Below are 14,178 nucleotides of genomic sequence, written 5' to 3' on the forward strand. Positions count from 1 at the left end.
CCACCTCCTAGGCTCAAGCCTCAGCTTCCCAAGTAGCTGGTATCATAGGCATGCACCACCACACCCAGCTAATTTGCATTTTTAGTATTGACTGGGTTTCACCATCTTGGCCAGGCTGGACTCAAACTCCTGACCTCAGGTGATCCAGCCGCCTCAGCCTCCCAAAGTGCTGTGATTACAGGCCTGAGCCACTGTGCCCGGCCAGACAAATGAATCTTGCAGGCAGCTTAGCAGGGCTACACCCTGGCTTCGGTAACTGCTCCAGCCACCTCTTGAGACTTCTCCTTGCCCTGTGGTCCAGCAGGGTCATCGTGTCCCAGCTGCCCTCCCTCGAGCCATTCCTAGATGAACCCTCATCACCATGGAACCTCTGGTTCCTTTGCTAGACCCTGCCTCTGGTTGTTTCTTCGTGTGTCCCACTCCCTCCCCTTCAACCAGACCCATCCCAGTTCACTTCTGCATCCCATCAGCCCTAAGCCTGTATGGCCTCGTGCATACTCATGGGCCAAGTGGTTCTTGTCTGTAGGTGGAAGCAGGAATCGGAGCCCAGAGTTGGCTGCTGGGGAAAGCTACCCCTCAGGGATCAAGGTCAATGGTAACATAGAAGGAGTTGACATCAGAGGAGGATGGAAAGGGAATAGGTCCTTCCAGCATGGGCAGCAAGGTAACCAGCAGGAAAAGAGCAGCTCAGTCTCAGCTGCCTGTAATTAACCGGGGCCCCATGCTCACTCCCCAGTGCATTTGCTCAGAGCCATGCAGTGGTGGCATTAGGGAGGGGAAGAAACCCTTGCTCAGTGATAGTGGCCCTTGCAGGAAGGTAGAACAGGGAATCAGAAATCTCCTTCCCTTTTGCTCTCCCCCATCTACATTAAAGGTCAAAAACCATTTCCCATTGGCCGGGCGTGGCGGCTCATGCCTGTAATCCCAGCACTTTGGGAGGCCGAGGTGGGCGGATCACCTGAGGTCACAGGTTTAAGACCAGCCTGGCCAACATGGTGAAACCCCGTCTCTACTAAAAATACAAAAATTAGCCGAGTGTAGTGGTTCATGCCTGTAGTCCAAGCTACGAGGGGATGCTGAGGCAGAAGTGCTTGAACGAGCGGAGGTTGTAGTGAGCTGAGATTGCGCCACCTCACTCCAGGCTGGGCAACAGAGTGAAAGACTCTGTCTAAAAAATAATAATAAAGAAAAAAAAACCTCCCTGTGGACGAAGGAAGCCCTGACATTGGTGACTGAGTCCGTTGCCTGAAGCACAACCATAAACAAATTCTCATAAAATGTAAAACACCTGAGAAGGATTCAGAAATTAACTTGGCCTCAGTTTCCAAAAGTACGAAAGTTACGTAAGGCTGGAGTGTTGTTAGGACTCTTTCCGGATCGGACATCATGCTGCTTGAAATCTCTGTGGTTAGGAGTTTCTCAGCCCCTGGGGCTCCCAGAAGGCCCCAGCCCACACAGGATGGCGAACGAGGTGAGGACATAGGCACAGGGAGAGAGGTGGGCATCAACGGAGGGAAGACAGGGCCCATACCCAGGGCTCTGTCTCTACCTCCATCTGCAGGCCTGGCTGCCAGGTTTTGAGAGCGCGCGCCAAGCAGCCCCCAACCGCAGCTCTAGCTCAGGGCCATTCTCACCCTCTGGGAGCCCTGGAGACCTCATTCATCCCAGTGATGCCTCACCCCACGGCATCTGCATTTAAAAAGAAGCCTGCTAGGAGAAGGAGGTGGGATTCTTGGCATGGGCAAAGGGTGTATTTCTGGAGAGGGAGTCCTCCCGAGGGCCACAACTCTTTACACACTGGAGATACCTGTGTAAAAGGCAAAGTGGGCTTCTTTTATTCTTCCAATCAAGAAACAGTTATGTGTGCCTACCTCGCACCAGGCGTTGTGTTAAGTGTTGGGAGTGGAACAATGGACCCGGTAAAGTACGAACCCTGCCCTTTGAACATTTGCAGTCTAGGGGGAGAGATGGCAAACTCCTGAATGTTCTCTTGGCTCCTTTCTGCCCACCTCCTCCCCAGCTTCCTCCTGAGTAGTTACTGTTCCCAGAGCTCCTCTGTGGCTGCAAGGCAGAGGCCCTGGGGGTCTGTATTGATCACACCAGTTGGTGAGCCCTGCCAAATGAACCATGTGCTCCTCCCAGCAAGGAGCCTACCTCTGCACCCGGATAAGCCACCTGCTGGGCCGTGTGTGGATGTAGCAGCTCAGATGAAAGGAGGAAAGCCCCCTGTGGCTGCCTGTTCTCCAGCCTTGCCTGAAGCCAAAGGTCTTCTAGTCTATGAAGCAGCTTCCTTTCACCGCTCTCCCATGTCTGGGCATAATAGGCCGCTGGAGCATTGCTCTGCCCAGGTGTGCAAATTCGCCCCCGCTCAAGACCCCCTGTCCAGCATCTGAAAGGCCATTCATGCTGCTCTCTTCACCTCTCCTGAAATACTCTTCTGCTTTTGTGCCTTCCTATCAAAAGCTTAGCTCCTTCCCAACCAAGTCCTTCCACCCGCAAAGCCTCAGTTCACCCTCCGAAGGCAAGGGCGTCTCTGCTCCCCTATGCCTCCATTGTCTTGTTGGTAAGACAGAGATGTCTTGCCTTGCCCGCCTGGCAGAGCTGTTGGAGGTGAAATTAGATCATGAATAATCTCGGAGCTCTGTGTGTGGCAGGCACTGTTCTCCGAGCTGGGCATTTATTCACTCATTTCATCCTCACCACAAGCCTCTGAGACACATATTATCATCATCTTCATCTTTCACATGTGCAAACAGATGCAGCTGCCCAGAGACACAGCTAGCAAGTTGCAGAAGCAGAATTTGGACCCAGATAGTCAGGCTACGGTCTGCGTGCTTAACAGTCCACACTCAACTGCCCCCAAAGCAGTTTGGAAACAGAAAGTGCTGTGTAAACTCAAGAACATTCTTATCCTAAATTCGGGTGTCCCCTAGCCAAGCACTAGGACCCCATCTCCCTCGCAAATCTATCGGAACCCAGTACTTCCCCATCTGTTCCCCTACCCCGCCCCCGACCAGCCATCTCTGGCCCAGGGATCCAGGAGCTAGGCTTAAGAAGAGAATTCTGACCAGGCGCGGTGGCTCACACCTGTAATCCCAGCACTTTGGGATGCCGAGGCGGACGGATTGCCTGAACTCAGGAGTTCGAGACCAGCCTGGGCAACATGGTGAAACCCCATCTCTACTAGAAAATACAAAAAATTAGCCGGGTGTGGGAGGCTGATGCTAGTGAATGGCTTGAGTTCAGGAGTATGGGACAAGCCTGGGCAACACGGCGAAACCCCATCTCTACAAAAAAATACAAAAAATTATATGGGTGTGTTTCATAGCTGAGTATGGTTGACAGGTCTGTCCTGTGGTCCCAGCTACTTGGGAGGCTGAGGTGGATGGTCACCTAAGCCCAGGAGGTCAAGGTTGCAGTGAGCCGAGATAACGCCACTGCACTCCAGCCTGGGTGACAAAGCGAGACCCCGTCTCAAAAAAATAAAAAACAGAGGGTTCCAGAGGCTGCAGGGAGGCAAAGAGGAGAGAAGCAGACTTGGCCAGGGCCTGGAGATTGATGGCTTCTGCTCCGTGCTGGCCAGCATAGGATCCGCCTGGGAGCTGAAGATGGGAGCAGGGCAATGATGAACAGCCTCCTGCCATGGGGAAGCCAGCTTGAGGCCTAATCAGATCAGATCCCCCCTCCCAGCTCCTCTGGCTCCTTTCCCTCCTCCTCCCAGCTCACCGACCTCCCACTCTTACTTCCCAGCCCTACCCAGCCTGAGGTCTCCAGCCACCCCAGTTGCTTTTATAAATGGCCCTCGCAGGCAGTGGGCACCTTGGCTAATTGAGTCAGCACCCAGGAGGCAGGAGGCAGGAGGCTGGTTAGCATCACAGCTCAAAGGCAGTGGCAGCAACCACTTGAGTGGAGTCGTCAGGGAGGAGCCTGCGGGAGCAGAGAGCGCCAAGGAGCTGGGCCCTTGTAGATTCTGAAGCTCCAGGGTGATAACTCACGGGGTGGGGATGGCGGGGCGGCCTGATCACCCACCCCCGGTCACAGGCTGACACCACAGACCACTGGCCAACATACACACACACACACAAACACACACACCATTCCTATGCTTTAGAAAAAGAAAATCCAAGGGGAGGCAAGAGAGGCAGAGAAGAAAAGGAGCGGGAAGAATGATGTTGTGTGCTGTACGTGCACACCTCTGTGCTAGCTGCCAGTCATGAAGCCATCCTTACCTGCCCCAGTGTCACCTCTGCATAATAATTAGCAAATCAAACCAGTTTCTAGGCGTCCTGGTCACAGCAAACCTTCTCATGGTGTCAACAGTTATCTGACTTCAGACTTCGGAGCCTTCAAGGGACCCTTCTGGGTGGATCAGTCACTTGCTATGATATTGTCATTTGAGGGCAGCTGATTCCTTACCTATGAATTTGTCCCTGGGCAGCCTGGTGGCTTAGAAGCCCTCCAAGGAGGCCAGCACAATGGCCCATGCCTATAATCCCAGCACTTTGGGAGGCTGAAGCAGGTGGTTCACGTAAAGTCAACAGTTCGAGCCCAGGCTGGCCAACATGGTGAAACCCTGTCTCTACTAAAAATACAAAAAATAAGCCCGGTGTGGTGGCAGGTGCCTGTAATCCCAGCTATTCCGGAGGCTGAGGCAGGAGAATCATTTGAACCCAGGAGGCGGAGGTTGCAGTGAGCCAAGATCATGCCATTGCACTCCAGCCTAGGCTACAAGAGAGAAACTCCATCTCAAAAAAAAAGGAAAAAAGAAAGAAACCCTCCCAGGAGGATCTGACCTCTGCATGTCTGTTTGAGGAGGGTGATCCCTCAAGCAAACTCCTTCATTCCTGCATTCAGTGAGCATCTGGTTGCCCACTCCACCCCGAAGGCCCCTCGAGGGTGGGGATGGGTCCGTGCGGCTCCCCAGCTCCTAGGTGAGGCTGGTCCATAATCAATGCTCCATGTCATTTGGGTTTCTGTTGTTTTTGCTTTTGACCAGGGCCTCACTCTGTCACCCAGGCTGCTGTGCAGTGGCTCAGTCACAGCTCTCTCTAGCCTCAACCTCCTGGACTCAAGCAATCCTCCCGCCTCAGCCTCCCTAGTAGCTGGGACAACAGACAAGCACCACCATACTCAGCTAATTTTTAAATTTTCTGGGGAGATAGAGTTTCCTCATTTTGTCTAGACTGGTCTCAAACTCCTAGGTTCAAGTAATCCTCCAGCCTCAGCCTCCCAAAGTGCTGAAATTACAGGCGTGAGCAGCCGTGCCTGGCCCGTGGCATTTGTTGAATGAAGGAAGGTACACATTGCAGATGGCCGTGGTGCACTTGAGGCCGGAGTGGCACTGACACCATTCTCCGGAGGGTGGCCCGCCCCTCAATCACATCTTCTGAGAGGGACCCTGATGGCATGATCAGCATTTTCTCAACAACTGTCTTAAGGACTTTCATTACCCCTCCCAACTTCCCCAAACACTACTTCCCCTGCCTCTCCAGCCCTCACGCCACCTTTCCCGAGGGCCCCAATCAACCACTTCCCCTTTTGAGGCACAGAGAGCAACAGAATGGAAGAACCCAAGTCCCTAGATCTGGAAAGTGACAAGAGAGGGGACGAGGGAGCAATGTTCAACTTAGGACCCCGCACTTCTTGGAGGCAGGGTCCACACATCTGGGAGTGGGATTCTGAGGCTCTGAAGGGACGCTCTGACACACAGAGTCCTCAAATTATCCCCAAGCCCTTCGGGTAGTAAATGGCTTCCTTCGGGCCAAGCCCCCGAGCCTGGCAGTGGCGAAGCTCCCAGTGGCCTTTTCCACAGGCTAACACTGCCCCCTGCCGGGCTGAGGCAGGACGGCCACTTCAAATGCCGCCTTAGGAAAACCGAAATGTGGCTGCCTTGCCAAAGAGAACCCCCAACTCCCACCGCTGGGCCGAAGAGGGGGAAGAGTAAAAGCCTTAAGGGCAGCGGGTCCTTCCAGCCTTCAGTGATCCTGAGGCTGGGAAGGGATGGTGCCGGGGGCAGCCCTTCTGCACAGACAGGAAGGCCGCCACTGGCTCTCCCCAGGCAGCTCATCCATTGCTCAAGTTCCTTCAACAAGGGAAAAGGCCACAGTGAGAAGAGAAACAGAGGCCACAGCACACCTGGGAGATGGACGTCCATGCCTAAGTCTATGCCCCTCTCCCTCCTGAGCGCTAGTTCTTCTGTCCAGCTCCAGGACTCGTCTTGCTGGATCAATGCCAGCCATCTCCCTCTCAACACATCAGAAACTAAGTTCATCTCGTTCTCAAGTCCCAAGTCTCAGGACCGGCACGGGGGCTCATGCCTATAATCTCAGCACTTTGGTAGCTGAGGAAGGCAGATCACTTGAGGTCAGGAGTTCGAGACCAGCCTGGGCAACATGGTGAAACCCTGTTTCTACTAAAAAAAAAATACAAAAATTAGCCGGCATGGTGGCTTACACCTGTAATCCCAGCACTTTGGGAGGCTGAGGCAGGGAGATCACCTGAGGTCAGAAGTTCAACACCAGCCTTGCCAGCATGGTGAAACCCCAGCTTAACTAAAAATACAAAAAATTAGCCAGATGTGGTTGGTGCACGCCTGTAGTCCCAGCTACTCCGGAGGCTGAGGTGGGAGAATCACTTGAACCCGGGAGGCAGAGATGGCAATGAGTCAAGATCGCACCACTGTACTCCAGCCTGGGCAACAGAGTGAGATTCTGTCTCAAGAGAAAAAAAAAACAAAAAACAAAAAAAAAAAACCAAGTCTCTCTAGAAACCCTCTTTCTCTGTGTTCCACATCGAGTATGAGTCCAAGAACTGCAGGGCTAGCTCTATACCATCTTTTGAATCCAGTCCTTTCTGAATTCTCCCTTCCTTCTTTTTTTTGAGCCAGGGTCTTGCTCTGTTGCCGAGGCTAAGTGATTCTCCAGCCTCAGTCTCCCAGGTAGCTGAGACTACAAGTATGCACCACCACACCTGGCTAAATTTGTTTTTATAGAGACAGGGTCTCACTATATTGCCCAGGTTGGTCTCAAATTCCTGGGCTCAAGTGATCCTCCCACTTTGGCCTCCCAAGTCGCTGGGATCACAGATGTGAGCCACTATGCCCAGATGAATTTCCCCTTTTCAGTTTAGTCCCAATCCACCCCTTCCTACCCCAAGTCCATCCTCCACAGGGCTATCGGGTTACTGTCCTAAAGCTCAGCTTTTATGGGACTCACTGTTCAAAAGCCTTGAGGCGTTCCACCTTTCCCTCTAATTAGGTACCAATTCCCCCTTAAGACAGTCAGAACCTGCCTTCCCAACTAGATTGTGTCACCTTCCCCGCGCTCTGGGAGTAGAACTCCGTCCTGAACGCGACACATCCGTACATCCCCGTGGTTTCACCCACACTCCCATCCCTAGCCAAGATGCTCCTTCACACCCCCGAATCTCCCTGGAACTCCTTCCCATCTGTAAACGCGCACCTGAAATGGTACCTTTGATATGAAGCCTTTCTTGTGCTCCCAGCAAATAGTTATCTCTCCGGCACTCACGGCCCTGTCTGGCCCCTTGTGGCACTCACACTCACTGTGAGACAGACACCTGCGCCCTGTCTCATCTCGTCCAGGCAGTCTACAGCCTCCCACAAACAGTGCCCATGCTTTCGGCAGACTACGCTGATAGCAGAAGTCCATGGACACACCCTGCCAGGAAAGCAGGTTTGATCAGAGGACCAAGCACAAGGACATAGGCTGACCTGCAGAGAAATGAGTGTGTGGGGGCCTGGGAGCCCAGGGCCAATGGGAATCACAGAGCTGGAAGGCTGCTCTGTGCCCACATGGTGCAACCCCCACATTTTACAAAGTTGTACACAAATCTCAGGGAAGGGAAAGAGCCTAGGACCACAGAGCAGGTGACGCCCAGTCCTGGTGTGTAAGAAGCTCCATCAATCCAATGCTTTCCTTTCTTGCAGTTCAGCTTTCCCCTGTTCCCCAGTGTTTCCCCTACCATTTCTCTGACGTTGACCTTATCCCAGCAAATGGGAGACATGCTTAAACACTGTTCTCAGGGTACCCTGACTTCTTTTTTTTTTTTTTTTTTGAGATGGAGTCTCGCGCTGTCACCCAGGCTGGAGTGTGATGGCACAGTCCCGGCTCACTGTAACCTCCGCCTTGCAGGTTCAAGCAATTCTCCTGCCTCTGCCTCCCAAGTAGCTAGGATTACAGACACCTGCCACCATGCCTGGCTAATTTTTTAGAGATGGGGTTTCACTATGTTGGCCAGGCCGGTCTTGAATGTGTGACTTCGTGATCCACCCAACTCAGCCTCCCAAAGTGCTGGAATTACGGGTGTGAGCCACCACACCTGGCCTGGGTACCCTGACTCCTATGGGCCTCTGTGAGATTACTGGAGCCCAGCCTAGGCCCCGGGGGCACCTTGCAGCTGGGAGAGGATGTCATCAAGAGTGGTCAGTTGGAGTCTTCACCCCCACAGCATTCATGCCACACAAAAAATGTTTCCAAAATGCTTTAATGCCACTGAGAAATCTGAAAGCTGAGGAAGCTGCCGCCACCCACCTGGGTGCCTGGGCCGGGGCTGTCCCTGAAGTGGCCATCAGCAGTCAGGAGGCCTGCACAGCCAAGCAGCTCAGGCAACTGCTGACATCCTTTTATCCTCTGCCCTAAATGCCCCAGGTTCCCCCTCAGCTGGGGAAAGAAAGAGGAGGAAGTGGAAAAAGAGTGGGAGGAGGGTGGGTCCTCCAGGGCACCCTTCCTGCTTTGGGATGGTGACTCACCCAGCAGGCCCTGGGAGAGGCAGTGTTTCAGCCCCAAGGAAGGCAGGCCAGGCCTCGGGCTCCAGAGAGGCAGAGGAGGGTCTTCTGATGCTGTGGCCATGAGGAGTCACCAGCAGAAGCCAGGGATGGGAGGTGGTGGGTCATCCCTCTGCTGCCTCTGTCACTACGGGCCTTTCTTAAGTACAACATTGTCATATTCGGTTCCTGGCTGCCAGCCAGAGGCAGAGAAATCCTGCCCAGCTGGGTGGACATGCTGGAGGCCACCAGCGTCCCTTTCAGCTGTTGCCTGCCTCCTCCAGGCCTCACCCTGGGGCTCCTGCGGGCTGTCATACAGGGACAGGGCAGCCACTCCCTCGGGCTCATCATATATGTGGTCGGGTCGAGGGGGCGGGGGCTCCTCAATGCTGTCGTACAGAGGGTCAGCCAAGAGCCGCGGAGGGACTGCCAAGATGCCCCTGAAGTTCTGTCCCAGGGAACGGGCCACCGCATCGAAGGGCACGGCATACTCCCCCTCCGGGCCCTGAGGCCGTGGAGCAGGCACCAGTGTGGTGGGTGAAGGCAGCGGCAGTGAGTCATGGGGCCGGGAGTAGGGGCTCTCAGGCCGGGGCAGTGCGGCGGGGATTGTGGCTGGCTGGGGTTGGGGTGCAGCGGGGGTGGCATTCTTCTGGGCAGAGATGGCCTCTTCCAGGGCCAAGAAGATCTCATTGCCTTGCCGGGTTTCAAACTCAAAGTTGCCCTCTCCAGAGGCGCAGCGCCGGCCTGCCTCGAAGGAAAAGGTTACCTAGGCCAGGGAGAAAGGAGGTTATCGGCCAGCTACAGGGCAGGGATGCTTTCTTTCTTTCTTTCTTTCTTTCTTTTTTTTTTTTTTTGAGATGGAGGGTCATTCTGTCACCAGGCTGAAGTACAGTGGTGTGATCTCAGCTCACTCTACCTCCTGGGTTCAAGTGATTCTCCTGCCTCAGCTTCCTGAGTAGCTGAGACTACAGGCATGCTCCACCATACCCGGCTAATTTTTGTATTTTTAGTAGAAACAGGGTTTTGGCATGTTGGTCAGGATGGTCTTGATCTCTTGACCACATGGTCTGCCCGCCTCAGCCTCCTAAAGTGCTGGGATTACAGGCTGAGCCCCCGCGCCTGACCCAGGGATGCCTTCTTAAACCCTATCTCTAACCCAAGCCCTGGGACCTCCAGCTTCCCTTCACCGGAACTGCTGGAGCCTCCTCTGCAAGCCCTCTGTGCTTTTCCCTACAAGCAGAGACTTGGCTCTCTCCTCTCCTGTCTCCAGGCCCTTCCTGCTCACTGCCCCCCATTCAAGGATGGAGCCAGGCACTAGTTCAGCCGCTGTTCACCCCTCCACGGTCTCTCCACCTCTTCTCATTCTCCTTCCTACTCCCTTCTCCTCCACTTCCACCACCTTGTCACTCTCCTCTTCTTTGCTTCACTCCGTCTCCCTCTCCTGGTCTCTCCCATCCCCTCGATGCTTCTCTTCCACTGGCCTTTATTCTCTGCCTTTGCTTCCTCCCGCCTCCTCCTCGCCACCATCCTCTCTACCTCTGATGGCTTCCTCGGACTCGTCTGGCCTCCTCTGCCTCTCCCTGATCACCCACTTTTATTTCGTAGCTTATCCTTTCTCCCAACCCAGCCCGATGCAGCTTCCCACTCACCTTGTCCCGCCCAAAGCGCCGCAGAAACCTGTAGGGCCAGTCGTATAGCTGGGTCCCTGGTTCAGGCCCACCCCACAGCTCCAGGGCACTCTCCCCCACGCGGAGGGTGTAGGACCCCCGCAGGTGGCACCTCTCGCTGGCTTCTGTAGATCTCATGGTCACAGCAAATTCCTTGCGGGGGCCAACTGGGGAGAAGAGAGAGAAGGCGGAAGCAGTTAATGGGCAAGAGCTGGGCTGCCTCACCACTGCCCCGTTCTAAATGAGTGTGCCAGAAGTTTTCTAGAAAGAATATTATCCACATACTCATGACCTCCTGTCTGGGTCTTGGAGGCTGAGCTGCTCTGTGCCAGGTCATACTCCCCAAAAGGCCAGGTACCTCCACCCCCTACCCTAGTAGGCCTCATGCCCCTACCCACATCCACCCCAACCTCATGCCCACATCCTTCCTGCCCCCTGTTGCCAGAGCCACAGTCTTGTCTTCCCCACCCCTTCTGTCACCCCAAACCAGTCACCTCCCCAATCCCTACGGTCAGAGCTGCAGGTGAAGCCTGGCCCTGCCCTCCCATTGCCAGGGCCCAGGGTGGTGGAGCTTAGATGGAAGGCAGTTGAAAGCTTCTTCTCCCTCCAGCAGCTCCTCAAAAGCAGCACCTGGGCCGGGTGCGGTGGCTCATGCCTGTAATCCCAGCACTTTGGGAGGCCGAGGTGGGTGGATCACCTGAGGTCAAGAGTTCAAGACCAGCCTCATGAACATGGTGAAGCCCCTGTCTCTACTAAAAACACAAAAAAATGAGCTGGGCGTGGTATGCACCTGAAATTCCAGCTACTCAGGAGGCTGAGGCAGGAGAATCACTTGAACCTGGGAGGTGGAGGTTGCAGTGAGCTGAGATTAGGCCATTGCACTCTGGCCTGGGGTACAAGAGCAAAACTCCACCTCAAAAATAAAAATAAAAAGGCAACACCTGGGCCCCTAGCCTTCCCCTCTCCCACCAGCAGGCCCTAGGTAAGATGGGATGAACCAAGGGAGAGACTCAAGGCAGGCCAGGCTCCCCTATGCTGGGCTGTACCCGGAAGTGAAGCAGAGAGGCTGATAAGGTGGCTGGCCCCAGCTGGGGGTAACCACAAGGCAGGAAGACTCCGGGCCAGCAGCTAGCTGGCCCACACCTCCTCTTCACCTCACCCTGGGGAGAGCGCCCGGAGACAGCAGGGCAGCCCCCGCCCCTCACCTGTGGCCGCGCAGCTGTACAATTCATTTTCCTCCATGCACGGCCGGCTCTGCTTTCCCTCTGGCCCCGAGAGCTCCTTCCTCTGCCCCTGGGAAGGAGGCCCCAGGTCTCACCACCTTCCCCGATCCCCAGGCCCCCCTCTGACCCAGGCCTCCTTGCAGGGCACCCCAGCCTGCTGGCTCTATCTGCGCACTGGGTTCAGGTCCCCCTCTCAAGGAAGCACCCTGACCTTGACTCCTCTAACACCTGCCCACAGGAAGCATCTAACACCCTGGCCTGCACGCCCCCTTGCCCCTTCTGCACCCCAGGGTGACTCACGGGGAAGGCCAGGAGGCAGATGGCCTGCACCCAGTCGCTGCGCTCCGCAGTGGGGGCCGCCAGCAGGTACAGGCGCTCCTTGGTCTCCAGGAAGAAGGCATTGGTGTCCCGGGGGCTGCTGGCCTCTCCGCCGGCCTCGGCCACCCGCAGGCAGTCATTGAGGCGAATGACCTTCCGGGCAGCCTCACCCCGACGTGGCTTCTCCGGGCCCTCCTGCAGCTCCAGCCGGGCCAAGGCGCAGTCTGACTCTCCATACAGTGCGGCCCCGAAGCGGCGCCATTTCTGAGCCAGAGGCGTGGGAGGCGAGGGCCCAGAGGGGGCCACCCAGAGACGGGGGGAGATCGTGACTCAAGGGGAGAAGAGGAACAGTGGGAGGGGGACCAGGGCAGCCACGGGAGATGGGGAGAGAGAGGTGAAGATCACAGGAGACCCAGGGAGGCAGAGAAGAGGACAGAGACTGCAGGAATCAGAAAATCGGAGATCAGCCGCCAGCCCTGAGAACGAGGTCCACGAGCAGGAGCACAGACTGCCCAGGCAGAAAGCAACACGGGAATAAGCCCAAAGCAAGCTGCAAGAAGCCAAACGGGCCAACCCCAGCGGACTCCAGTCCCAGGGAGGAAAGCCGGGCAGTGGCCAAAGCCCAGAGGAGGGAGTGAAGAGGGCAGCATGTGGCCTGGCCTGGAGACCACATTCTCCTTCTGTGCCAAGTCCTGAAGAAGGCCCCATACTCCAGCAATGTCTCTCCACCCTCCTGAACTTTGCTGCCTCACTGCTTGATAGGTTGGGCCATGAGAGAGAGACAGGTGTGCCCCTAGTGTTGGTCAGCTGGGGGATGAGGACTTCCTGGTTCAAGGAGGCCAGGGAAGGAGAGAGAGGATGGACAGCTGGCTGGGTCCCGGCCCCCAGAGGCCCCATGCATGAACACCAGCCACATGCACCCCACTAGAGTGGGGAAGGAACCACTCCCGTCATCCTAAACTGTCCCTCCAGCTGCCCTTCCCATTCCTTTCCAAGATGTCCTGTGAAAAGAAGCCAACACAGAGTAAAAGAGCAAAAGAGGCCAGAGATGAAGCCAGCACATCCCCCCTACCCCCACCCAGGGCAAACAGCCCTCAGCAAAGAGCACAGTTTGGGACCTGGTTGGGGCCTGGTTCAGGAGACAGCGTCTGGTAGGGAAAGAGCCCTCCCAAGGTTGAGCTTTGAGTCTGACTTGGTGGGTGCACAGTCACACCTATAAGGGTTTTGAATATGAAACTCTCTGCACCCCAGGAATTTCTAGCAGCCCTCCAGGCCCACCCCCTCCCCAGCCCCAGCCCAGCCTCACTCCTACCTTTCCAAACGTCTGCTGCTGCTGAAGATACAGGAAGCCCTGCTTCACTGCCCCGTCTCCCATCCTCTGACCATCTCGGAGCCCCTGGCTTCAGCTCTCTCCTTCACTACTGCCCTCTCCTCTGTCTTCTCAGCTGTGTGTTCCCCTTCTCTGAAGTTCATTTCCTCTCTGCCTAGAGTTTTCTACACTATTCTAGTCTGCTCGATGACGACAGGCTGATAGGCCCTGTGGTTTCTTCTGAGTGTGTGTGTGTGTTTTTTCTGAGTGAGTTTTATACTCAAGCTTCCTGCATTTCCAGTGAGTTACAGACAATTTCCAAAAATGCAAGTGCCAGCTCTTCAGTGAGCAACAATTCAGGTACAGAAGTTGGCACAGGGAGGCACCAGCAGAGAGGCTGGCCTGCTGGAACAGAGACCCAGAAACCAAATTAGACAGTGAAACCAACAGCAGAAGGGCCCCACCTCAAGCTGTATGCAAGTTGGAAGGGACAAACCACTAAGTTACATATAAGGAAACCGAGGCTGGGAAAGACTGAGGAACTTATCTGAGGCCACAAAACCAGGCTTCTCAACTCTAACAGGTGAACCACACACACGACATGGCACAGAGACACATAAGACAGCTCATGTGGGCCTAACCAGACACCACTTTCCCATACATACATACACACACACACACACACACACACACACACACACACAGAGAGAGAAGTGCCACCATTTAACTACATGGGAGCACTCCCTGCCTGCCAAGAGCGCACACTTACACCAACCCTGTAAAGATTGTAGAAACATGATCATCTCCGAGAAGTAACTGACTCCCCAAGTACACCTCAACTGCTAGATTTTTGCCTTCTTTCCAGCATTCTTGAGC

The 14,178-nt window shown here is 55.1% G+C and overlaps 1 protein-coding gene across 2 annotated transcripts; it reads right to left on the bottom strand.

The window, feature by feature from the left end:
* Window positions 1-8,489: 8,489 nt before the first annotated feature.
* Window positions 8,490-13,653, bottom strand: DOK2 (docking protein 2). 2 transcript variants are annotated; one of them, XM_012435363.3, is made up of 5 exons: window positions 13,306-13,653; window positions 11,976-12,257; window positions 11,658-11,745; window positions 10,435-10,619; window positions 8,490-9,551 (listed from the first exon to the last, which is right to left on the bottom strand). In XM_012435363.3, the coding sequence occupies exons 1-5, from the start codon at window positions 13,366-13,368 to the stop codon at window positions 8,934-8,936; spliced, it is 1,236 nt and encodes a 411-aa protein (XP_012290786.1). In that variant the 5' UTR covers window positions 13,369-13,653; the 3' UTR covers window positions 8,490-8,933. The 2 variants fall into 2 exon arrangements, with proteins under 2 accessions (XP_012290786.1, XP_064224969.1); XM_064368899.1 differs by lacking the exons at window positions 11,658-11,745; window positions 13,306-13,653 and having other exon boundaries at window positions 11,976-12,004.
* Between the last annotated feature and the right edge of the window lie 525 nt (window positions 13,654-14,178).

Source organism: Aotus nancymaae, unplaced genomic scaffold (assembly GCF_030222135.1).
Source record: "Aotus nancymaae isolate 86718 unplaced genomic scaffold, 86718_ANA_hifiasm-v0.15.2.pri h1tg000079l, whole genome shotgun sequence".
Taxonomy (NCBI): Eukaryota; Metazoa; Chordata; class Mammalia; order Primates; family Aotidae; genus Aotus; species Aotus nancymaae.